Here is a 27,765-nt window from a genome sequence, read left to right as displayed (position 1 = left end):
ATCAAATGCCCGCTGTATACTCAGCAGTGGGAACAGAGTGGCATTCCGACGCACCGCCATCCTACGTGGCTTCCACGTGAGTTTAAGCTTAGGGTTGTAGGGTTAGGGACAGGGTTAGCATTGAGTTTAAGCTTAGGGTTGTAGGGTTAGGGACAGGGTTAGCATTGAGTTTAAGCTTAGGGTTGTAGGGTTAGGGACAGGGTTAGCATTGAGTTTAAGCTTAGGGTTGTAGGGTTAGGGACAGGGTTAGCATTGAGTTTAAGCTTAGGGTTGTAGGGTTAGGGACAGGGTTAGCATTGAGTTTAAGCTTAGGGTTGTAGGGTTAGGGACAGGGTTAGCATTGAGTTTAAGCTTAGGGTTGTAAGGTTAGGGACAGGGTTAGCATTGAGTTTAAGCTTAGGGTTGTAGGGTTAGGGACAGGGTTAGCATTGAGCGTGTCGGAATGGCGGTGCGCAGCGTCAGGAATAGCGGTGTGGAACCCTCAGCAGCAACACTTTGACACAATGCTGATGTTGTGATGAGTAGCATTTAACGGCCGGGGGTGGTCACCAGAAATACATGATCTTGAGCTTATAGATCTGCTACTTCTGGTGAAGACATTTGGTGTATAAGGAAACAAAGCAGAGCAACTCAGGTCATTAAGAATAGAGGGTTTAGTAGTTTCAAGTGGTTGCAGCTATAGGGACATAATACAACTCTGTCCTCTGCAGACACAACCTTTCACACTCTCACCACTTCACACTGCAGCTCATATCCCCTAAACTAAAGCCTCCTGACCTTCACCCTTTGACCTCTCCCTCTCTCTCTCTCTCTCTCTCTCTCTCTCTCTCTCTCTCTCTCTCTCTCTGGCACTCACCAAACTCTGTATCTATTGCTCTCTCTTTCTTTCTTTCTTTCTTTACTTTCTCTCTTTCTTTCTTTCTTTCTTACAATTTACAATTTAGGCATTTAGCAGACGCTCTTAATCCAGAGCGATTTACATTTAAGCAAGAACAAAAGCATGGGAATACATCACATAAAAGCATTTATCAATATCATGAAACATGCGTAAGCACACACACACACACACACACACACACACACACACACACACACACACACACACACACACACACACACACACACAGTCACACACACACACACACACACACACACACACACACACACACACACACACACACACACACACACACACACACACACACACACACACACACACACACACACACACTGACTATCCCTCTCTCTCCCTCCCCTCTCTCTCTCCCTCTTCCTCTTCCTCCCCTCTCTCTCTCTCTCTCTCTCTCTCTCTCTCTCTCTCTCTCTCTCTCCTTCTTCCTCCCCTCTCTCTCTCCCTCCTCCTCGTGCACCATTCCAGACAAATAGCAACCACATGTACAGCCCTCTCTCTCCACCATGCTCCCTCTGAATTGAAAGTCCATTTGCTGTAATCAGCAGAAAATATGCAGGTTAAAAAACAACTAATGGCCGTGTAAAAAAGACAGCCTCAGACCTGACAGCTGCCTGCAGAGCATGTGTGTGTCCGACATGTTTGTGTATGTGTGTGTGTGTGTGAGTGCGTGCGTGCGTGGGCCTGTGAATGGTGTGTACGTGTTTTTGACCGTCCTGTACGTGTACGTAGACGTGACTCCCCTTGTCTCTGTGTTTGTGTGCGTGCATGTGTTTGTGTGCATGCGTGTGTGTGTGTTTGTGTGCGTGCGTGTGTGTGTTTGTGAGCTCTGTATCGTAAGGCTGTGTGTGTATGAGGATGTTTGGGTGCAAGTTTGCGTGTTTGTGGGTACGCGTGCGTTGACTGCTTGTCTGTGTGTTCGCATGAACGCAGGTGTGTGTGCATCCATCTGTCTGCGTTTGTGCATTGTGTGTGTGTGCATCCATCTGCGTGCGTGCATGCGCATGCGTGTACGCGCGCGAGTGCGCGTGTGTGTGCGCGGCGTGCACGTGCGTGCGAGTGTGTGTTTTCCTCAGAGTTATAGAGCTTCTCGTGGTTGTAAATGTGAGGCACTCAGGCCTGCTGGGTCATTAATTCAGACACTCGTCTCGGGGCTGGCCCGCTGCTCTCCTCTCAAGAATGTGTTTATAATATTTAGTTTCAGTTTATGGAGAGCTGACAAAACACACGTGTGTAGTGGATCAGTTCCCTCACACCCCGTGTGTCCTGTGTGTGTGTGTGTGTGTGTGTGTGTGTGTGTGTGTGTGTGTGTGTGTGTGTGTGTGTGTGTGTGTGTGTGTGTGTGTGTGTGTGTGTGTGTGTGTGTGTGTGTGTGTGTGTGTGTGTGTGTGTGTGTTGTAGTGGATCAGTTCCCTCACACCCCGTGTGTCCTGTGTGTGTGTGTGTGTGTGTGTGTCCTGTGTGTGTGTGTGTGTGTGTGTGTGTGTGTGTGTGTGTGTGTGTGTGTGTGTGTGTGTGTGTGTGTGTGTGTGTGTGTGTGTGTGTGTGTGTTGTAGTGGATCAGTTCCCTCACACCCCGTGTGTGTGTGTTGTTAGTGTGTAAACGTCATGAGGTTGTGATTTACACTATAGTGGGTTCCTTCTCCCTATTAGCTCACTGAGACAGAGATGATGTACCTCGTAACAACATGCACGGGAAAGGACACACACACACACTCGTGCATTGCACACGCACACACACACACACACATGCGCGCGTGCGCACACACACACACACACACACACACACACACACACACACACACACACACACACACACACACACACACACACACACCATTAAACAGAAAAACACATTCCTGTACACACGAGTGAGAGAAAACATGTGTGCACACACATGCCCCCCCCCCTCCCCCCCCCCCCCCACACACACACACACACACACAACTCTTTATCACAGTGATACACATATTCATGGATGGATGGATGGATGGATGGATGGATGGATGGATGGATGGATGGATGGATGGATGGATGGAGGGATGGATGGAGGGAGGGATGGATGGATGGAGGGATGGAGGGATGGATGGAGGGATGGAGGGATGGATGGATGGAGGGATGGAGGGATGGATGGAGAGATGGATGGATGGATGGATGGAATACACAGTGTACAGTCAGTCAGTCAAGCAAGCAAGCTTTCAGAATGTATCACCACGTCTCTATGTAGGTAAACGTGGGAAAACAGGGAAGATTAGAGAGGAAGGAACACATATAGATGCATAAACAGTGGCGCCAGATGTAAAAGATCACAAAGAACTGCTATAGAACATAGCCCATGATGGAAGATCATATTTACAGTCTATTAATGGTCATAATGCCAGACAATCTATAGTTTTATTCCAGACAGATAACACAAAGGGACTGGACTGTGGGAAGATGGCTTGTAGCAAGGCGACAGGGACCCAGCTCTGCGGACACGGTGAAGGGGCTGTGAGACGGGAGACAGTAGAGGTCACGAGGGCCCGTGGGGGGTGGGGTGGTGGGGGGTGGATGGGGGGCCATCAGTGAGGACGTGAGACCTGTCCCTGGGAACCGGACCTGCAGGATAGGATTCATTCATGTCCACTTCCTTCACAAGCTTAAAATAGAGCCATTGTGCAGTGTGTGTGTGTGTGTGTGTGTGTGTGTGTGTGTGTGTGTGTGTGTGTGTGTGTGTGTGTGTGTGTGGTGTGTGTGTGTGTGTGTGTGTGTGTGTGTGTGTGTGTGCGTGCGTGTGCATTTGTGCACATACCATCTATCTGTGAAAGCTATGAATGTGCTTCTGTTTGTGTCTTTGTGTATGTGTATAAGTGTCTCTGCAGTGTGTTATGTGAATGCTCTGTGAATGTGTCTGCAACGTGTACATGTGTGCATGCATGCGCGTGTGTGTATACCGTATGTGTGTGTGTGTGTGTGTGTGTGTGTGTGTGTGTGTGTTTGGGTGTCTGTGTGATTGTTTATGGATTCCATGGGACTGGCCCTGGGAGGACAATGGAACTGAGATGCCTAGGCTTAGGTAGTTTGATGTGCAGGTGATGGGTGGCAGGGACTGACTCACGCTATGAGACAAACAACCCCCTCCCCCCCCCCCCCCCGACAATGCCAGGATCTGGAGACTCATCTCCCACTTACTTCATAGGAAAAGTATTGTCAGAGAATTGATGGGAACAACACAACTACAAGCGTACATCATGCATTTAGTATTTCTGTCTTAAAGCACAATGCTTAGATTGATCTACCATTGGAACATGTTCACACAACAGCGGCCATCATGCTCTTGTTGTGTGAGTGTCAAAATGCCGGCTGGGTCCAATTCGGCCTGCAAGATTGTGTATATTTTCACAGCCATTTATTATGGATCTGTATAGCAGTCACTCTGTCACTGCTGCAGTGTGTCTGTATAGTCAGCTGTCATGCTGCTTACATCTTGTTGAATATAAGGAAAGAATAGACAGTAGTTACCGTAACCATCCATTGTGCTTAGCTGGTCAATCCCCCGGTCTGTTCAGGCACCAACAAGGCTGGAGACGTATTATATGTGTTTAACAATGTTCATACTGTAATGTTATCATGCAAGGCCGCTTCAAACGTGTTTTTCACGATAGTGTTCAAACAAATAAATAAATCAACACTGAGGATTTTACTGTATATTTGAGACGTTGTGGTAAATTCCCTGCCTTGTGAATATGATTAATGGACTGTGATGAAGTGTGTGTGTGTGTGTGTGTGTGTGTGTGTGTGTGTGTGTGTGTGTGTGTGTGTGTGTGTGTGTGTGTGTGTGTGTGTGTGTGTGTGTGTGTGTGTGTGTGTGTGTGTGTGTGTGTGTGTGTGCGCGTGCGTGCGTGCGTGCGTGCGTGAGTGTGTGTGCATGCGTGCCTGCTTGTGTGTGTGTGTGTGTGTGTGTGTGTGCTGAGTTGTGCACTGATGCGTTGCGTGTCTGTCTTCCTGTCTCCCTGCAGGCGAGGTATGCCACAAGTCCTACACCCAGTTCTCCAACTTGTGCCGTCATAAGCGCATGCATGCGGACTGCCGCACGCAGATCAAGTGCAAGGACTGTGGGCAGATGTTCAGCACCACCTCCTCCCTGAACAAGCATCGGCGCTTTTGTGAAGGGAAGAACCATTTCACGGCCGGGGGGCTGTTTGCCCACGGCATGCCTCTGCCTGGGGGCATGCCAGGCATGGACAAAGCAGCTCTGGGGGCCATGGGCCACAGCAGCGTCGGCCTAGCCGACTACTTTGGGGCCAACCGCCATCATGCCGGGCTGACCTTCCCCGCAGCCCCGGCATTTCCCTTCAGCTTCCCCGGCCTGTTCCCCTCGGGAATGTACCACCGGCCGCCCCTCATCCCGGCCTCCCCAATCCGGCGGCCGGGACCCGGCCAGATCGGCATGCCCGGCACCGAGCTGAGCAAGAGTCCCCTGCTCCCTCCCAGCCCCGGGGCCCTGGAGGCCCGGGAACTCCTCAAGTCGCTTCGCAAGGAGAACGGTTCACCCGGAAGCCAGCTGCTGGGGGCAGAGCTTTTGAACCAGGGCTCCTCATCTGCCACAAAGCAGCAGAACAAGCTGAGTGACCAGTCAGAGAGCAGTGACCTAGACGACGTCAGCACGCCCAGTGGCAGTGACCTGGAGAGCACGTCAGGCTCCGAGTTGGAGAGCGACATGGACAGTGAGCGAGAGCGAGGGGCCGCCAGGGAAAATGGCAAAGGCCCCAAGAGGAAGACCACAGAAGGAAGCTCCCAGAGCCCCAACCTCACTGACAGTAGCACTCCGAAGGACTTCCCCCTCAGACCCACCCTCTTCCCACCCTCACTGGACGAGCACACAGCCGTGTCAGGGGCTGTCAATGACTCTATCAAGGCCATCGCCTCCATTGCTGAGAAGTACTTTGGCTCCACTGGGCTGGCCGGCCTGCAGGACAAGAAGGTCACGCCTTTGCCGTACCCCTCCATGTTTCCGCTGCCTTTCTTCCCAGCCTTCTCCCCTCCTGTCTATCCTTTCCCAGACAGGGACCTCAGACCTCCAGCCCTGAAGGCGGAGGCACAGTCGCCGCCGCACAACGCCAAGAAGACCCAGGCCCGAACGTCGTCCGAGTCCCCCTTCGACCTCACCACCAAGCGCAAGGAGGAGAAGCCCGTCCCCTTCGCCGCCCCCGTAAAGCCGGAGCCCTCCTCCCATTCCACCAATCAGGACCAGCCACTAGACCTGAGCATGGGCGCCAGGGGGCGTGGCCGTGCCACGAGAGGGGACGAGACAAAGAACAGCCTGGGGTACGGGGAGGAGAAGGCGCTGGCGGACGTCCCCAAAGCCGACGCCTCCCTACAGCACGCCAGGCCAACACCTTTCTTCATGGACCCCATCTACAGGTACTGTGCCCTCCATTACTTATGTTCATGTAAGCAACACGTTGTGAGCTCGTAGATCTGATATTCTTTTAAGTATAAAATAGGGTGGTTACGTAGCATTCAACTGAACATCATTTACAATATAGTGACATCAGTACACCGACGTGATGTCACTGATCACATGACCCCAAGTTCTTTTTTTATTTTATTTCCACACAACAATTCTAAGGTATATTAATGGCATAGTTCAATGTTGAAAATGAGTGGTATTCCCCTTTAATTAATAGTAACAGCAGAGTTATACTGGAAGTATTTGAAACGTAGTTTGCTTGTAAATAGTAAATACTGGAAAACGATAAAATAACGTGTGTTTTTCTTCCCCCACCCGAAGCAGTAATGATTAATGTAGTAGAATATATTAGTGTCCTATCCCATAATCACAAAATGACACACAGTACAATGACACGGGTAAAGTCACATTTGGTGTTGCATGTTTAAAGCTGATAAAATTCTAATATTAGCAGGGTTGAGAAGAGGAAGATGAATGATCCGTTCGAGGCGCTGAAAGACAAATACATGCGACCAGCTCCAGGCTTTCTCTTCCATCCTCAGGTAGGTTCTGTGAGTCCACTTCCATGATCTAGATGAGGGATATCCTCCCCGTTATTAATGCTATGTTTCAGGTTATGTACACACAGTAAAATCTGGAGGCGATTCTAAAAAGGACTTCTAGATCCTGAAAAGAAAAAAGAAAAAGAAAAACATATGCCGCTATATACTGTACATAGCAACAACTACCCCAATAGTGGTTCCCGTCTTGAAAGGTTAAAAACCCCAAAATCCTGTCCTAAATGGTTTAACCACATTGACCTAGCTATTTCGGGCATTATAGGTGAAAATTCTCAAACTAATAGTTTTGCCCGGGTGCACACCACTCCACTGCATGAGTAGACTGGTTATCTGGTCTGCAGGCAATTGTGCTGACTGGTGAGGAATAATAATAACGTAGTTGTTGTGGGAATTATCGTTCTTTTCAGTACAGAATAATTCGGCACAGTTCACTAAAACAAGTTTAATTCAAATGATTGGTCCAGCAGTTGGTTCAGTGCTTGGTTGGAGCTCTAAATTTTTCGTCATCTGAACATCCCCTCAGGCCCTCAGGCTATAGGATCTAAACATTTAGCACACGCTCAAAATATATTTCAATAATGTAAACATGTTTACATTATTGCAATATGCGTCATATTTCAATAATGTAAACATGTTTACATTATTGCAATATGTGTCATATTTCAGACTGAAGCTTTATTCAGTATGATAAGAGAAGAAATGAATGAACACTGGATTCTACTGTGTCTGTGTACCTTCCATACCCTTACGACTTAACCATCATCCATGCTTTTTATATTTTAGCAACCTAAAGTTTTATTGTTTCACGGTAACCTGAATTTTGTGTCCCGTAATGAACACCATATGACCTGGTTGGCATGTGACCTGACCGGTAACTCTTAGGCATATATCAGTTATCATATGTTTTGGTTTGTCCGTGTGTCATTCATTCCACACTGGGCTACAGCAACCAACGGTGCTGTCCAAGACTTTCACAGATTTGTCATTGTACTTTCTAAATTGACCGGGATCTTGCAGATTCTTTTGACATCGTATCACCGTGTGGAGTCATGTCGGGGCGTCGTTCCACACGTAGGGCTGAGTTTCTCCAGCGCTCAGATTCGGGCTGACTTGTCCAGGGTGACTGATCCAAATTGACGGGGATCAGGAATCAGGCTCCAGCCCTTATCCAAGCCTCAGCCTGTTAAAGGCTGTTCTACACTATCTGAACCAGATGTCAGGGAACCAAAGGGCACACATCGACACGTCTTCACATAATGTGTCTTTGATTACAATATAAAAAATGATATGCTCTTAAAGTACTAAATTCTGCCCCCGGGCTCCACTGCGTCAGTATTTCTGTTATATGATTTACTTTATATGGGTGTGTGTGTATACTGTGTGGGTTGTGCGTGCAACGCTCGTGCATAATGTACTGTATGTGTCTGTCTATATTAATGCATGCACACGCACACGCACACGCACACGCACACGCACACGCACACGCACACGCACACACACACACACACACACGCACGTCTGTTTGTATTTGAGTGGGTGCATGTGCACTGCGCACGCACACAGGTCTGTGTGCGTGCGTGTGTGTGTGCGTGTGTGTCTATGATGCATTGTACTGACGTAGCGTACATTCATTCCGTCCGTCCCCCCCCCCCCCCCCTGTGGCGTGGGGTGAAAACAGGCCACTGGTGAAAGTGAAAACACCACACTGGCCGTCAGGCCTGCAGGGGTTTCTGTTTTTTTACAGGCCGTTGTTGCAGGTCTGCTTTTTACAGGCTGTTTCATTTGTCTGATTTATGTCCCGTGTCCAGACGGGCCGGTCTGCTCAGGCCTTCAGCAGCCACATGGCCGTTCCACATGCCTTAATGAGGTGTCCTATCAGTGGAAACACTAACAGAGTGCTTAGGCCATCTTTATGACTTTATGATGTCTGGACACACAAATCATTCCCAGGAACACCGAACCAGACTGGGCCTAAGCCGGGCCAGGCTGAAGGGGCCCTTCTGTATACTTTTAGTAGGGGGGGGGGGGGGGGGGGGGCTTATCTTCACTCACCTGCCTCGCTCAGTCATATAAGTGAATATATACACGCACGCATGCACGCGCACACACACACACACACACACACACAGTGGCTTGATTTGTGGTGTGGAGTGATTCTGTTAGATATGAGACGGCTCGTTACTCATCTAAATTTAATAACGTCCAAGTTCACCGCTGTCCCAGTCATAGCCATGTGCATCCAATCAAAAGCTGTTGATTCATGCACCACTTCCTGATTCTGACTGAGAGTCCAATCAAAACCTGTTGATTCATGCACCACTTCCTGGTTCTGACTGCCTCTCTCTTCTCTTTCTCATCCTGTCCCCTTCAGTTTCGTATGCCAGATCAGCGAACCTGGGTAAGTTTCTCTTTCACCTACTGTGCTGATGTGTGTCTGTGCAGCTACACCAAACAGAGCCCACCCACCCCAACACACACGCACGCACACACGCACGCACGCACGCACACACACACACACACACACACATACACACACATACACACACACACACACACACACACACACACACACACACACACACACACACACATAGTTTGTTAATGTTCTTATAAATACGAGCTATAAAGTCGTAATGCAATCAATTATTGCGACAGTATAACCACATAGAGTTATTGTGACAGTAACAATACATAATGTGGCTGGTTATCAGTGGTTTTATCAGTAGTTGTATCCACAAGATGATAACCGATAACAGACTGATTTATATACACTTTATGGGTATACAAAAACAAGCCTGCTCCATAGCAGCTACTGTACCAATTATAGTAGTTTCTGAACATATAACTCCATTATGCTTTTGCATGATTTCTGTTCTCAGTATATTCTCAGGTGAGTGAGTGTCACCCAGTGTCCACATGGCTTTGTCACATCACACACTGACCAGGCATTTGCAAGTCACTGGCTATACACTGCTAAATAGCTGCTCATGCGTTGACAATAATGTACACAACTCGTCCTGTTTGAGTTTTACCAGCATTCATGTCACGTGCCATTTTGTATAACGAGTCACCCTGGAAGAAATGTATTTGTTTACATCCCTCTTACAATTTAGATGTAACCCCCCCCCCCCCCCCTCCTCCACATGAAAGGGTTGAATGGGGGATTTCCAACCAAGCCTTACCCTGTCCATCTAGCGTCTCTGTGTATATGTTTGCTGATTTTGAGCGTGAGGCAGGCCTGTCAGAAATGAGCATGGGAGCTGGGATGGGGTGTCTGTGAGTGTGTGTGTGTGTGTGGGGGGGGGGGGGGGGGGGGGGTTAGAAGGCAGGGTAGCTGATGGTGGTTAAGGGGCGACTGCTCTGCATCAGCGCAAATGGTAACAGTCTCCTTGGGACGCCGAGAGGGAGGAGAGAAGGGTGAGGAACGTTGGGACGGAGGGGTGGGGGTGGTGGGGCAGTCCACTCCCCAGACATCTGGTTCCCGATAAAGATCAACAATTGAGAATGCATCTCGCTAATTAAGCCGCTCTCAGCATCACTGACATCTGAAGATAGCCAATCAACAGCTGGTCCCAGAGAGACGATGCAGCAACAAGCAAGTTCACAGATGCACACAGCGCCTGGGGGACAGGACACGGGTGGGCGGGTTAGGGTGGGCTGGACCGGACCGGACTGGGGATACATCTGAGGGAGAGAAGGGAAGGGGGAGGGGTGCAGACTGCAGAGGGGTGCCTTTGTGAAATTGCTTTTGAGCGAAATGTGGAGGTGTTTATCATTTTGCCCTCTGAGTTGGACATTTCAAAAGGAGCGTTGTCAAACACGAGCCTAATGAACCTGACTGCATCCATAAAAAGTAATGACTCAAAGGCCACAGTCTGTTGCAGAAATACTTCATAGATAAATGACTCTCTGTTGGAGAATGGAATCATTGATCTCCACTGGATCACTTTAGACATGCAATTAATTACCTTCAGTTTTTGTTACTTTGTTTTTTAGTTGTTTTTGGTTGGAGAACTGAAGTTACACATTTTGTTGATCGGCCAAGTGTTGTAGTTTCTCATTTGGCCGTTGCTCTTTCAAAATGATTCCGATGATGTCCTCGCCATCCTCAGAAGGCGTGGGGGTCTGAAATGAGGTCTTCAGAAGGTGTTTATAGTGATTCCACTCAGCTCATTTGGAATATTTAGCTGCTCCTGATGCGTGAATTCCGTTTGTTTCCGAGCATAGGCATGGCTGAGGCATGGTAACGCCCCCCGCCTGCCTGTGATTGGTCTGACACTGCCCGTCTTTGATTGAATAACACGTATGTTGTACTATAATTTGATTTGGGTGTGTTCTAAATAAAGTGTTAGTGTTGATTATCGTGCATTAATCTAATTATAGTAAACTAATACTATTACACTAAAAAGGAAAAATAGATATTTTTATAGTACAATAATGTTTCAAGTTTACACAATCAACACAAACACACCCAAATCAAATCATATTATGATGTGCATGTTCAATCAATTATTCCATCAAAGCAAACGGCATAAACAATGTTAGTTTGCCTCTTCTACAAAAATAAAACTTACAAGTTAGCGTTCTCTTGTATCATACATACTATTTCCCACCACGGAGTAACCTCGCATCAGACTATCCAGCAGGACTGGACAGTCAAGACACGCAAACGGAATTCACACGCTCCTGATAATATAATATCCTGGATAACTTTGCTGATGGCTGAGTGTCGCCACTTCACTTCCTCTGCATCGTTTTAAATTACAAACGCTCTGTCTAGGGTTTCATTTTATATACAGTAGATATATAGATGTTATGTTTCATTATATGATGTTTCAATATATAAATATTGCCTAATGTCAGTCACCACAAATTATGGTACAAGTAGCCAGGTTATCCATTGTTTGAAGAAAAGAGGCAAAAGAAATATAACAAAGATAAAGGTAGGCCTATAGGCATATCATAGACATTTATAGGGGACTGGCCTAACTTTGTTTTGAAAACTCTACAACCCTGCTGACAAAATGTACAGCCCAGTAAAGTAGAAACATTCCAAAGGGTGAGAGCGGGCTAGTAGGGGCTACCCAGCAGATGGAGCTCATGGGGTTGCATGGGCTTTAACCGCTAGAACACCAAAGTGTCTTATCAGACAGACTCCATACTGATGACAGCTTTAGGGCCCCTAATATTCCCAGGAGTTATGGCCTCGCGTTGAGCAAGGGAGACAAACTGAGCTTTAGCCCCGTGCCCATAAAGAGCACAATGAAATACATATTGCACATTCAAAAGAAATATGAAAGCATTTCACCTCCTTCACCCCCCTCCCCCCCAACCACTTGCCTATCTCTCTATCTCTCCCTGACATTCCACCCCCCCCCCCCTCTCTCTCTCTCCCTCTCTCTCTCTCTCTCTTGCCTTTGATTCACGGCATGCAGCATTGGCATATTCATAATCAAACGGACCTGACATTCCACATCCTCCCTCAGTGGGAACGTCGATGGCTGCGGCAGGAACTTTACACTCGGCCGTCACTCCTAATCAGACGCTCCCGGCGCTACGCTCCTTCATCATCTATCAGCGTGTCTCTCTCTCTCTCTCTCTCTCTCTCTCTCTCTCTCTCTCTCTCTCTCATCTCTCTGTCTCTCTCTCTCTCTGTCTCTCTCTGTCTCTCTTTCTCTCTCTCTCACTGTCTCTGGGCTTTCTTTCTTTCTTTCCTTCTGTCTTTTCCCCCCTCCCTCCCGCTCCTCCTGTCCTCATCGGCCCGTATTTCTCTTTTCTTCTCTCATTTCTCTTCCTCTCCTCCTCTCTCCAATCCTCTTACTCTTTTCATCATTCTCACTTTCCCTCCCATTCTCATTCCTCTCTCTCTCTCTCCCTGTCTCCGTCTTGGCGTGACGCCCGCTGAGAGTGACAGGGGGTGAAAGAGGGAGATGGGATGTCATTGCAGGGAGCAGGGCTCCGGTGGACGACCCGAATCACCATTGATTTGTTGCCTTATTGAAATAAGAATAAGGAACAGGCTGAAAATTCAATACACGCAAAATAATGCAAATTCGCATGGCTCCCTTAAAGAAAAGGAACGAAAAAACTGCCTGCGTGTGACACAGGCTGACAGGGCCCTGCGGCCTGCTGGGACACCAAACCCCCCCCCCCCCCCCTCCCATCCTCACTCCCCTCACCCCCTCCTCCCTTTACTTCGCCTGCTTTTTCCTTCCTTTCCCTCTCCCTTCTCCCCTCCCCTCCCCCCCGCCCCCCCCCCCACCCCCCCTCCCCTCTCTCAGCACAGCGATATCATTATTACCCGTGTCTGGCCCTTGATCAGTAACGTCAACATCTTTCATATTGACGAATGTGCTGTCTGCCCGCATTGTGCACGGAATGGTTTACAGCACAGCAGTGGACATGAATCACTCCTCTGCCCCGCGCACACACATGCACACACATACGCACGCACGCACGCACTGCACACATACAGAGTCACAAATGGGGGACACACAGACACACACGTACACGCACCGTACAGAGACATCACAATAGAGAACATTCACATGGACACAGGACTAGGGCAGCACACATGTACACATAATCATATACACGTACACACACACACGCACACACACACACACACACACACACACACACACACACACACGCACGCACACACACACACACACACACACACACAGTATTGCACATACGTGCATGCACACATTTTCTCTCATAACCACATTTTTTGCAATTAATCAGCTATGGCCTACTAAATTAACTTTGTCTTTCACATGTATGCACGCACACAACCACACACTCACACATCACCACACGTGCACGCTCATGTGCTCATACACATGCAAGCGCCATCTGACAAGTACATGTATCTCCACTCTCCTTAGAGGGTCTCTGATGAAAGCAAATGTTCAGCTTCATTAGTAGATTGGCTGCAGTGACATAAACGCAGTTCCTGTGCGTTTATGTCTGTTCATATAGTATGATGTGTGCGTGTGTATTATGTCCGCATGTGTGCATGGATGCGTGCGAGAACGAGGGAGGGCGGGGGGGATGGAGAGAAAGAGAGTTTATCATATTTAACATAAAACCACCTCACCTGCTCCTCATTGGCCAAAAGTCGTGGCATATTTGGGTTTGTTTATAAAGATGTATATCACAACGAAATGTATTTGGCGGGTACATGTGCCAGGAGTTTGACCTTGTGGCTGTGAATCATTGATGAATATCATAATAGGAATTCACACAATATGTTCACGTGCTGAAACGTGTGGTCAGTGATGAAGCATGTGGAGAGACAGATCCATTCATCAAGCAAGCTGTGGGCAGTTATATTCAGCGCTTTGTTAATAATATGCGATTAAAATATACTTTAACTGTAAAATAGACCCCAATCTGGTTATTGAGTGAACTTATAACATATTTATTACATTATTATATTTATATATAATAGATTTCACTGCTTTTACTTTTAGTGTTATAGAAAGTAATAATATTAATATGGACAGTGTCATTGTGAAACACATCTACACTGTATCAGCTGCAGCCTACCGGTATAGACTTAAACACCTTCATCGTAGGGAGGTTTGTAAAAAGAAAAGAAAAGAAAAAACAGAGGCGGTCAACATTTTTAATGTTAATTTTTAATCAAACATCAGACTATTTACATTTCCCAAAAGGAAAGGCCTGTATTTAATTCAGTCTGACCAGGAACAGGGATAAAACATCCCCACCGGTGATACAAATGAATGACCAGAGGCATGGTTCCCCACCCCCATCCCCCCAGCATGTCCAACCCTAGGAATAACATTATAGTCGATCCTAAATATCACTCACCGGTCTCATTTCCATGAAAATAATAATTTTGTCACATTGGTTATAGAATTCTACAACATAAAATGTATTGCGACATCTATCCTGGTCTGAATGTGTTTCTGAGCCTTGTGTCTGTCTCATGTAGATGTCAGCCATAGAGAACATGGCAGAGAAGTGTTTCTGAGCCTTGTGTCTGTCTCATGTAGATGTCAGCCATAGAGAACATGGCAGAGAACCTGAGCCTTGTGTCTTTCTCTCCCTCTGTCTCATGTAGATGTCAGCCATAGAGAACATGGCAGAGAAGCTGGAGACATTTGGTTCGTTGAAGCCGGACTCAGGTGAACTGCTGCGTTCCGTTCCGTCCATGTTCGACTTCAGGGCTCCGCCCGCGACGCTCCCAGAGTCGTTGCTGCGCAAGGGCAAGGAGCGCTACACCTGCAGGTAACCATGGCAACGCTTACGACGCAGAAGTGAAATCCTCACAATCACATGGACCTTTACGGGTTCATTTGGGTCTACTGTTAAATTAATTTAAATTTCAAGCATTTTGTTGAAATTTCAAGTCATTTATTTGACTACACATGCACATAGATATTGGGATATTATTTGGTGGTTTTACTGTACAGTAGGTGTTTTATCTCTTTTGGTGTGGGATGTGCTATCCGTGGAGATTTTAACCACTTTAACCCCTGTAGTCAACTGGACAGTCTACACCAAACCTCTTCGCCAAGAATAGCTCACAGTACGTCCTATAGAGCGACACATTGTGAGCTTGTAGATCTGCTATTTTTGGCTGCTGTTCACCCCAAAATATGGGACGCTGGGGTTCAAGTGGTTAAGACATTTGTCATGATTCTTTGTGAATTTGTGTCAGTCTGACCTATTGAATGACATTGAGAGTACAAATGCCTTATTTTGCCAGAATATACTATGCATACAAACTGAGATAAACATCAAAGTCATGCCCTTGTGGTTCACAGTGGGGCAAATACCTTGTCAGTGTTTAGTGTGTTGTACTGTAGGTTCTTCTCTCATGCGTGTGTGTGTGCAGTGGGTGTGTGTGTGTGTGTGGGCATGCGTGCACATGTGTCAGCATATCTCTTACCTCTGACACCACATCTGTACACATCCATAATATTACTCATATTGATGCATTTTTGTGTGGTTTATTTGCAGATATTGTGGTAAAATATTTCCTCGCTCGGCCAATCTGACGCGGCATCTTAGGACACACACTGGGGAGCAGCCATACAGGTAAGAAGCATATTCACAACAAAAGCCATCGCCTTGTGCACCTACATACCTGTATACGTGCGTGTGTCCAAGCATATCTGACATTAAGTGTGTACATTCATCAATGCTACACGTGAGTGTCCACTGTGTGTGTGTGTGTGTGTGTGTGTGTGTGTGTGTGTGTGTGTGTGTGTGTGTGTGTGTGTGTGTGTGTGTGTGTGTGTGTGTGTGTGTGTGTGTGTGTGTGTGTGTGTGTGTGTGTGTGTGTGTGTGTGTGCGTGCGTGCGTGCGTGCGTGCGTGCGCATGCACGTGCGTGGGTGCGTGCGTACAGTGTACATAATATAGTAGAACCCTTAATAGGAGTTTGATAAGCTATGCATTGTTGTATGGGACATACAGACAGACAGACAGACAGACAGACAGACAGACAGACAGACAGACAGACAGATACAGATCATATGTTGTCAGCAACGCAAGCAACACAGTGCATGGAACGGTTTTCCCAGGGAATTCTAGTCTGCAGTTTATGTATGTTTTCCTAAAAGCCTGGAACGATTATCCCGCTGCTAAATAATTTGCCCCGATGAAAAATGGTGGCCGCCGCCCGGGTGACAGGACCGGGGGGGTTTGAAGTGGGCTCGGTGAGGGCAGGCGAGGGGAAGGGAGGAAGTCTGATGATGATGAAGATGCCAGGGCAGATGTCCAGGCCCCCGGCCAGCAGCTGTGGACGGGTTCTCTTGTGTGGATGAAGCTGGACTTGGGGGTGTGGGCTGGCCTATAAGACCACACTCACTACTGGCTCTTCTTTCGAAGTATTGTTAAGTTGTGAACACATTTTATCGGTTCTGGATTTGTTTCCATGCACCACTCGGTTTCAGATAATGTTCTCAGAACCTAATTTGGGTGCTGCTAACCTTGAGTTCTGGGACCCAGAACCCATTATAACTTCAAACTTCATTTTAATAGCTTGTATACCTGCTATTAGATCTATGTTTAGTGTTTAGTGTGCGCTGGCATACAATTAATTAAAATATGTGGTTTAATTAACACTCAGGACTTTAGAATGACTATAGTCCCTGGATAGCCTTGTTTGGACTTGTAGTGGAACCCAAGCAAGTTAAGATTAGGCCCGAGGCCACGAGGGAAAACGAGATGGAGAGGTACAGGGCCCTGCTGTACTCCACACACTGGCACGCCATTAAAGATCGCCACTGTTTATTGTACATTTTTGGGGGGGAGATAACTGGGGGGGTGGTCTTGAGGGAGAGCCAATCGTGCAAGCTAATTCCAGCAGAAGAAAAGATGTAATCATCTCGTATAATTTTGCATGAAGAAACTTGGCAAGGGGCTACAACCAAATCTGTTGCGTGCCTATTTTGTGAGAGAAGAATGCGATTTTATTGGGCTGGCCGGAGATAAGAGGCAGTTGTTTCACCTTGAAACAAGCTCCTCCATCATGTCTGGGAGAGGAAGTGTGTACTGAGTGTGTGTGTGTGTGTGTGTGTGTGTGTGTGTGTGTGTGTGTGTGTGTGTGTGTGTGTGTGTGTGTGTGTGTGTGTGTGTGTGTGTGTGTGTGTGTGTGTGTGTGTGTGTGTGTGTGTGTGTGTGTGTGTCTCACATCACATCGTGTATCCAGGACGGGACAGAACACATCAAGTCCTCCTGATTCACAATCCTGCACATTGCTACTAATGATACTCAGCTTGTGTGTATTTGTTGACCATCTCTGTATCTGTTTTAAACCACATAAGCCTGATCTGTAGTTAGTTGTTTGACAGCATTGCACGGTGAAAATAGCCAATCTACTACAGTATATCGCAACACAAAATATTGTGATGGGTTTAACCACTTAAACCCTCTAGTCTAGAACAGTGGTTCTCAAACATTCATTGGCCAGCCACAGAACATAATGACATAAAAACTGGATTACTGAAACGTTATGGCCACAGTTTAACGTAAATCTGCTCAGGAGGCAAGGCAACTCTGTCACTCCAGTTCTTATTCATAATGTTATATTATTTCTTATCCTTCATCATAATTCATAGCATCATATGCTATAGCTTGGTTTGTTTAGTCTGGCATTGCCAGACTGATCACGTTGGATAACTCCCAAGACCTTTCCTCATGATCGGTATAGTGGCAATGCCAGCTATGAAATTGCAGTCGTTTAAAGTATGGTATGGAAGCCAAAACGTTTGACAACCACTGCCCTAGACTATATATTGTTTAATATTACAACTATAATGATGACAGAGGTGGTTAAATCAGAGTGTTCTTGGCTCCTCCCTGCAGGTGTAAGTACTGCGACCGCTCCTTCAGCATCTCCTCCAACCTGCAGCGTCACATCCGCAACATCCACAACAAGGAGAAACCCTTCAAGTGCCACCTGTGTGACCGCTGCTTTGGCCAGCAGACCAACCTGGACCGCCACCTCAAGAAACACGAGAACGGTAACCTCTCAGGTGCGAACCAGGAAGCAATACTGGAAACGCGCGACTAAAATAGATTTATAAAGATATTTAAAGGGAATCGTTGCCGACTTTGAACCTCAATCCTGTAATTTGACCTCATTGGACATACATGTTTTTAATCTGAGAAGTAGGGTATGGGTTACCACACTATGATCTCTCAGATTCTAATTTCATTACTTTAATGATTGATATACTATGTAGGCTGTATTTTCTCAAAAAAGTGTGTCTTTGCACTTTTGCAAAAACAACAAGAAGTGTAACTCTGAATAGCAATAGCACTCACAGCTTGTGAGCTTGGCTCTGTGAATCATCACCTGGCTGGCAGCCCACTGGAGCCGGTCCTCAGAGGAGATGGGCACTTAATCAGGCATATCATAAAAGATGAGCCCCTACCGTGTCACTGTGTCAGCATGAGTCTGCATGGGGAGGCTCTTTATACGCCTTGATACATTGGAAATCGTTTGGTAATGTTCAGTTAACGGGCAATTAATCCAGTGCTTACGAGCAACAGCATTCATTCAGTTATTTATCAGTGGTAGGAACTGCCAGAAGTGGATTACTTTGCCAGATCTTATACAACCCTCGACAATGGGTCATATTATAGGGTGGCCTTTGTCCATCCATCTGCCCGTCAGTCCTTCCATCAGTCCGTACAAATGTTGTCACTCTACTGTCTTCATTTTGGGCTCTGATTTGAATGACACTTCATACAGGGGTCCAGGGGTACGTAGATTGAATTAGCATTCTGCATACACAGTCAAGGTCAAAGTTCAAGGTCATTGTTATCATAAAATAGAGATTGATTGTCATCACTCACCTTCATGTTGGGCGTGATTTGAATGAAAGCTTGAACATATTCACGTTTCAGCTTTCTGCACATTCAATTAATATACAGCAATACCTTTGAACTTCTATTGTTCCTGTTGATGCAACGATGCAGTGCTCTTGTTCAATGACATTCTTATCTATTTATACTATAAACATGAAAATTATAAGCACCATAAGAACACTTAATGCTCTTTGCAAAGCAGACAAACGAGGAGATCTCTTAACCTGCAATGTTTTGTCTTGCAGGCACGGCCATGTCCTCTCCGCGGTCGGAGCAGGACGGTAGCAGTGCCATCTTGGATGACAAGGAGGACTCCTATTTCAATGAAATACGGAACTTTATCAGCAACACAGGGCAAAACCAGACCTCTCCCGACCCCTCTGAAGAAGGGTAAGTTAAGCACTTTAGACCCTCTCTGTACTCTCTGTACTCTGTGCAGACCTTAGTTTGCACTGTACTTGGTGGGCTGTTTTTTCCCTCTACACCAGATATCTTTTTGCCAAAAATAGCCAATCTGCAAGCTCACAACATTTTAGTTCTTGCATATCAGCTATTTTCTGGGTCCATGCCGGGGCCCAAGTCGTTTAAGACTTTTTGTATTTTTTATTTCTTTACTTTTTTCAACATCCTCCATACGGGTCCTTGCCTTTTATTTAGGCACAGCCATAGCTTTGTGGGTAGAGACTAGAGAGGCCGTCACCGTTTCGCCTCCCAGCCCACCCATGACTTTGTCTCAAAGTGTCCCTGAGTAAGATACTCACCCCCAAGCTTTCATCATGACCATCTGAACAGCCGTCAGCTGGGTGAATCTGGAACAGAATTTATCCCATGAGATAAATTAACCAATTAAGGTCACTCCTCCCACTAATGCTCTACTGTCTCTATGGGACAGTGCCATTTACACATGTGGACTGTAAATTATTTTAAAAATGTGCCTATTGTTGATGCCTCATATACCTATCAAACAAGATTACAAACTTGATAGATTTACACATTAGGATATTATATATTGTGTGGCAGTGGTGATGGTTAGAGTTCAACAGCTCTATAATAGCTCTCTATGCCTCCCGTTATCACAAAGCCAGTCCTTGTTCATGACCACTATCGCCAAAAATAGGGAACGCAACACAACACAGACAACTTTCAGGATAATCGCGGCGCTTGGCAAACGCACAACGACCACTTTATTAACCACGGACATTCAGCTGCACATGTGCACTGATATCTACTACGCACACACGCAATTATGTCAGACAATCATGCAAATAAATTCCCAGAGCTGCGATCAGGCAAGATAACAGTTAGAGGTGTGTGTGTGTGTGTGTGTGTGTGTGTGTGTGTGTGTGTCTGTGTGTCTGTGCGTGTGTGCGTGCGCGCGTGCGCGAGTGTGTGTGCGTGTGCATGTGCGTTTGTGGGGGTTTGTTTTTACGTGGCTAACTTCAGTGTGATCACAGGGCAGATTGTAAGGACAGATAGTGGAGATCTCCCAGACTGGTGTGTGTGTGTGTGTGTGTGACCGCGTGGAAGGCTTGGTGAGAACAGGACCAAGCGGCAGAACATTAGGGGGACGGGGAGGTGAAAAGCAAGGAGGCTGGGGGCATGGGGGGGGGGGGGGGGGGGGGTTCAGCCGTCAGCCCTGCAACATCTGGAACCAACATGTCCGCCTACAGGAAAAGAGCAGAGAGGGAGGGGTCAAGAGGTCGGCCCGTGTTTCCTTTCAAAGTGGTGCGCTCCTGACTACTTCTGATAGATACTTTATCCAAAGCAAATTACCACGTTTGAAAGCGTAATTAGCGAATCTGTTTTCTTAATCATAGAGCTCTCTCTCTCTCTCTCTCTCTCTCTCTCTCTCTCTCTCTCTCTCTCACTCTCTCTCTCTCTCTCTCTCATTTCGACACCCCACGGCTGCCTCCTTGGTAAACCCCCACCCCCCCGGGGGACCTCCCACCCCGGGGGGGAGGGACTCTTAAACTCTGTCTAAGGCATGACCATTATCAGCCACTGATAAAAGAGAAGAGATGATGCAGATTTCGCCATTGTGCCAAAATATGACCTGCAATTAGCCTCTGCTTTTCTCGAGTCGTTGCAAACGCAGCGTTCCCCGTCTCAAATCCATCATATCCTGTTTGTAAGCATCCACTTATCTGCGAGGCGATTTGGTTGATGTGTTTTTAAAGGCTCCCATATCTCTATGTCTCCCGCTCGCTGTCCATTTCTCTCTCTCTCTCTCTCTCCTCCCCCTTGTCTCTGGAGCCTTTGTACTAGAAATGGCATTTTTGGGAGCTGACGAAAGACGTCGCAGAGTGTAATTAGTGAATCAGTCTTAATGTGGTTCCAGATGATTTACCAAATGGTGGTTTCCTGTGGTGCTGAGACGGTGGGCAGATTAAGACCCAGGCAGTTTGGATAGCTGGCCCTCTCTCCCCTCCACAGGCCTGGGGAAATGGGCCGGTTGGCAACGGTCTCATAACTCTCCCGCCAAATGGGTCTGTCAGCTAAATATTTTGCCTATTAGATGAATACGAGATAGCAGGGAAAATAAACAAGGAGAGAGGCAGAGTGCTCCGGCTAAGTGCTGCAGCGATCAAGCCTGGCGCTGCTGTGCCCAGAGGGGCCCCGATGCATCGATGACAAACGGGATTCCGGCTCTTGCTCTGCCCCAGCTGCCATGGCCTTCTTGCTCCAGACCCCGTTTCTCTCTTTCTCCCTCTCTCTCCCCTCTTTGTCCCGGTGTCGATCAGTCCCTCTCTCTTGCGCCATTGTTCTAGCTAGAGAAGTGCGCTAGACAAGAAAGATTCTGACACAGAGAGAAAACAACACAAAAACACATTCCAGGCGAGGTTTAGCGGTGTATACAGCTGTGCCATGCAATGATTTGTATCATTCCATAGAGTTTGCTTTTCTAAACTTTTTTCTAAACTCTAGCTATTTTGGGACACCTACTTTTTATCGGATGCGAGTAAATATCCTGTTGCCTTTCCTTAAAAATTGTCATTGTATTATTATTTGAATTAACCTATATTTATTTATAACGCACAGAATGTGCTCACATAATGTGCGTCCCTGATTCACTTCACACAAGTGTGATTTTTTTTTAAATAGTTTAAAAGTGGTTCATAATACATTGTTGTACGTTTGGGTCCCGCAGAGACACCAGATTTCTCTTTTGGGTCTCAAACTGAAACGGTGGAATTTAGCTTGTGAGGAACTACCACTGTTTCACTTTCACTAATTCAATAGTGTTTAGAGTTAGTGAGTTGTCGCTCGGTTTAAACATTTTCAAGTTGGCAGGCACGATAATTGTTGGTTTCCTTCGCTTTTCTCTTAAAACGTATAATTGAGGGGTGTGCGGTTAATGATTTCTGAGCTTGTTTAGTCTTATTGAGCAGCCTTTTTCGCTCTATTGACTACAGGTTGAACGGCGGTCCGTTTGAAGAGGAGAAGCCGATGATGGCCAGTCATGGGTCACATGACCTGGAGGATGAGGAGGGGGAGGAGCTCGGTGCTGATGAAGAGGAAGGGGAGGAGCCTACTGACACCCCTGGCAAAGTTGAAGATGGAGTGCTTCCTGGCAGCCTGGAAGATGACATTATGCAGGACGACATGGGCTTTAACGAGACAAACGACTTAGACCTCAATTGCAAAACGTCTCCAAGAAGGTGAGAGTAAAACAAGAAATGTATTTCTATCACTAGCTTTATTTATTTTTAATTTCTCTTATGTGCTACATTTATGTTACCCAACGAGGGGCGTCACAGCCCCCCAAGGGAAGGTCAGGGGGTGCTGAGGTGTTCTTGGGAGGGGGACATGATACTGATTACTGACATGATACTGACCATGACACTGACATGATATTGGCCATGACATTGACATGATACTGACATGATACTGACTATGACACTGACATGATACTGACCATGATACTGACATGATAGTGACATGACACTGACATGATACTGACTATGACACTGACATGATACTGACCATGATACTGACATGATACTGACTATGACACTGACATGATACTGACCATGATACTGACATGATACTGACATGACACTGACATGATACTGACTATGACACTGACATGATACTGACCATGATACTGACATGATAGTGACATGACACTGACATGATACTGACTATGACACTGACATGATACTGACCATGATACTGACATGATACTGACTATGACACTGACATGATACTGACATGATACTGACTATGACACTGACATGATACTGACATGATACTGACTATGACACTGACATGATACTGACCATGATACTGACATGATAGTGACATGACACTGACATGATACTGACTATGACACTGACATGATACTGACCATGATACTGACATGATAGTGACATGACACTGACATGATATTGACCATGATACTGACATGATACTGACTATGACACTGACATGATACTGACCATGATACTGACATGATACTGACATGACACTGACATGATACTGACTATGACACTGACATGATACTGACATGACACTGACATGATACTGACCATGATACTGACATGATACTGACATGATACTGACATGATACTGACATGATACTGACATGACACTGACATGATACTGACCATGACACTGACATGACACTGACATGACACTGACATGATACTGACATGATACTGACCATGATACTGACATGATACTGACCATGACACTGACGTGATACTGACCATGATACTAACATGATACTGACCATGATACTGACATGATACTGACTATGACACTGACATGATACTGACATGACACTGACATGATACTGACCATGATACTGACCATGATACTGACCATGACACTGACATGATACTGACATGACACTGACATGATACTGACCATGATACTGACCATGATACTGACCATGATACTGACATGATACTGACCATGACACTGACGTGATACTGACCATGATACTAACATGATACTGACCATGATACTGACATGATACTGACCATGATACTGACCATGGTACTGCCATGATACTAACCATGATACTGACATGATACTGACCATGATACTGACCATGACACTGACGTGATACTGACATGATACTGACCATAATACTGCCATGATACTGACCATGATACTGCCATGATACTGACCATGATACTGACATGATACTGACCATAATACTGCCATGATACTGACCATGATACTGCCATGATACTGACCATGATACTGACCATGACACTGACAGTGATACTGACTGGGGAGGGGGCTAAATGGCCTGGATATTGCATGGGGGCACTGTTCCAAAAAAGGTTGAGAAACACTTTGTTAAACTTTAATGCATTACCTTTAACTTTAACTTACTTTAATGCATTACCGGTATGTGAAACTCCTCTGTAGGTATGACGATGAGGAGGATCGGAGTAGCTACTCGGCCCTGGATCACATCCGCCACTTCTCAGACATGCGGAAGATAGAGGAGAGTGAACTCAGTGAGGGAGAGGGGGACGAGGACGGAGGGGCTTTTGGTTCTCCTGCTCTGACCGAAGCTGTCAAACAGCCACTCTACAGGAAATCCAAGTCCCAGGTAACAATCTCACAAAAACAATGTACTGTATAGGCCTACTCTATTGTGTGCGTGCGTGCGTGCGTGTGTGCGTGCGTGCGTGCATGCATGTGTGCGTGTTCTGCTATTTGTGGAAAGAATTGTGAATTATCAATAGTGTGTTATTGTGAATTCATTCATTCATAAATGCATGCCTGTATGTGAAATCATATGTATGCACATACATACAGTTCCGTATAGGTATGCACAATTGCACATACTGTACATGTGCATGTCATTGTACAGTATTTATCTCCACTGGCACATGCCTATTATGAGAATGTGGCGTCCTTCCATTCTCTCCAGGCCTATGCCATGATGCTGTCGCTGGCTGACAAGGACTCTCTCCACCCAGCCTCCCATACACCAGCCACCATGTGGCACAGCCTGGCACGCGCCGCCGCTGAGTCAAGCGCCATCCAGTCCCTTAGCCAAGTATGATGGTGACACTGCTCATCACGCCCCACCCCCTGGACCCCTTCTCTCCCCAAACCCTGACGTATATGGCACTGGGAGCCCGTTGTCAGGCCGTCCGCGGGGGGCCCCCACCCCCCCAGGCCTCCCCACCGGTGCCCCTAAAACCCCTCTGCCCACTGACCTTCCACAGACTGACTGACTGCTGAGCAGTACCACGGCCCATTGGACTGCTGAGCAGAGCGCCTTACACACGAAGCAGGGTCACGGTCCATACAGAACCCCATCCCCACTACTCCAAGAGCAAAACCTCCCGCTGTGACCTAGAAATTGATTAATTATTACATTAATGTCGACCATGATGATAGTGATGATGATGATAATGATGATGATGATGATGATGATGATGAAATAATGATGATGATGATGATGATGATGATTATGGCGAAAATAATAATGCTTAAGTAATAATAGCTGTATTTATTCTGGTGAGTTTTTATGTTTTGCACAGCAAAGGCAGCTGGTGAACAGGGAACACGGATGCACTGATGCATCGGCGCTATATTTAGGGTGATTTGTACTCAATCGTGTGCCATTGTCACGCACTACAAATGGCCAATCTACAAGCTCGCTCGCAAGCTTGTAGATTGGCTATTTGCGGTGCACCACACGGTGCACAATCAAGTATAAATCAGGCATTAGGTTTCTCTCTCTGCACATAGGATGCAGAAAGAACAAGGAGCGAGAACAGTTGTGTTCCAGCCTTGTATGATCCCACGTGTAAAGGTTATAACCTCCCTCCTCTCCCCGCCCCGCCCCGCCCCACCCCGTCCATCGCAGTCTCCTTCATTTGACGAGGAGTATCTTTGAAAATGTAGTACAATAATTCCCTTTTAACCCCTGAAGATATACAGGTGTTTCTCATAAAACATGTACTTGATGATAAAAATGAAGGGTGGGGTTTGACTAGGAGAGCCTTGATCCAAATGAAAACCTTGCCAATGTTACCACGGTGCTTAGTTTAGCGCTATGAGGAGAAGAACATCACCAACGATTGAAGTCAAAAGAAGAAGGGGAAAAAAAATAGCGTGATTGTAAAACTGAAATGAGGCCAGTTTCCCCACCTGCGTTTGCATATCTGCGTGTGTCTGCACAATCACAGCACTGTACACAAGTGTCTACCAACTGTTCTCCACCACACTCCTAAATCCTGTCAGCCTGTGCTATCTGTGAAAGGATATAAATAGATTGTCTTTTTAGTGGAAGAAAACAAACCACAATGTTCTGTTTGTTCTTGTTTTGTTATGTTTTTTTAGCGAGTGCTGAAGTTTATCGTTGTTCTGTAAAGGGCATCCGTTTCTCCAAAACCCCTGAGACCCATCCTAGTCAGCCAACGATACCACTAAATAGCCTGAATGCTAGTCGTTAGCTACTCCATCCTCATGTGTCTTTCATTTTTAGACAATCATGATTTTGTTTTTGTTTTATTTTATTTACCTTTTTTTGGTTGGTGTTGTTGTTGTTATTTGCTGTTGTATGTTGAGAATTGTATTTATTTCTTGGCAAACTGTAGTTTGTTTACTGAATAGCACTGCTCTTAGCCCAGGTGAAGGGGAGATTCCTCGCTGGGCCTATCCCAGAGTTCAACGGGGTTTGTAGATTATGTTTGAGTGCCGGATAGTATTAAGCATACCATTCACTCCTTATCCTTCTAATGAAACCGGTCGACAAATAGATATTACTTAGGGTTTTTTTCTATGACAATTTATTGATTCAATTGTAAAAAATGAAAAGAAAAGCATTATAAAGAACGAAACAATGGAAAAAATGCCAGGTATAATTTCTTCATATGCGCATGATTGGTCTGAAAAGATCTGTATCTGACATTTTCTACGGTTGTCTGCAAGCTCGTGTGACGTTGGGTTTCATGTTAATCCCTTGTGCCAAACCTATGATAAATAACAGATAATTTTCATTTATCCTCCCATTTTGAGGGACCAGATTGTTCTTTGTTTCTGTTTATTTGTTTTTGTCGTTGTTGTTTTTTGTTTATAATCCATTTAAAGAAAAAGGAAAAAAAAGTAATCAAAGCAAGTTGAGGTACTTTGTTTTAATGCTTTCTACAATGTAACTGTAATGCATTTCAATTCAATACTGTGGGAGGAACAACTACGAAATAAAAGACTACAATGTGGATGAAGTCCAGAGGTGTCTTTTGGGGTCCCTGGGGATGCCAATTGCATCCTTCTAGCCAGTTGCATTTTACCACAAATTCAGTTATTTAATGCAATTAATGCATTATTTTATCTATAGCTCTGAATTTATTTTGCAGATGAATCCGATTTTGGATCGGCACTGAGTGCATTTCAATCAGCGCTATGTGACATCACTGACATGTAAATATTATGTTTTTATTATACATTCATTAGACACGGTATCCTTATTTTGGTCAAACATACCATACCATACCATATAGATACCATACGATAT

General features: G+C 46.0%; 1 protein-coding gene across 14 annotated transcripts in view; it reads left to right on the top strand.

The window, feature by feature from the left end:
* The window catches only part of mecom (MDS1 and EVI1 complex locus), a 209,198-nt gene extending 181,727 nt beyond the window's left edge, over positions 1–27,471 (top strand). For 9 of the 14 annotated variants that reach the window (XM_083773819.1, XM_083773828.1, XM_083773827.1 and 6 more), the window contains 10 exons: positions 4,909–6,313; positions 6,814–6,904; positions 9,294–9,320; positions 15,015–15,181; positions 15,917–15,994; positions 18,267–18,436; positions 19,520–19,664; positions 22,688–22,933; positions 24,657–24,843; positions 25,168–27,471. In XM_083773819.1, the coding sequence (XP_083629945.1) occupies positions 4,909–6,313; positions 6,814–6,904; positions 9,294–9,320; positions 15,015–15,181; positions 15,917–15,994; positions 18,267–18,436; positions 19,520–19,664; positions 22,688–22,933; positions 24,657–24,843; positions 25,168–25,302 (2,651 nt within the window). In that variant the 3' untranslated portion in view covers positions 25,303–27,471. The remainder of the gene's footprint in view (positions 1–4,908; positions 6,314–6,813; positions 6,905–9,293; positions 9,321–15,014; positions 15,182–15,916; positions 15,995–18,266; positions 18,437–19,519; positions 19,665–22,687; positions 22,934–24,656; positions 24,844–25,167) is intronic. The other 5 variants (XM_083773821.1, XM_083773820.1, XM_083773829.1 and 2 more) reach the window with 2 other exon arrangements.
* Positions 27,472–27,765: the final 294 nt, after the last annotated feature.

Source organism: Protomyctophum parallelum, assembly GCF_964188405.1.
Source record: "Protomyctophum parallelum genome assembly, chromosome: 9".
NCBI lineage: Eukaryota > Metazoa > Chordata > Actinopteri > Myctophiformes > Myctophidae > Protomyctophum > Protomyctophum parallelum.
The sequence above is the reverse complement of the archived record's forward strand: the minus strand, read 5'-3'. Positions and strand labels throughout refer to the sequence as shown.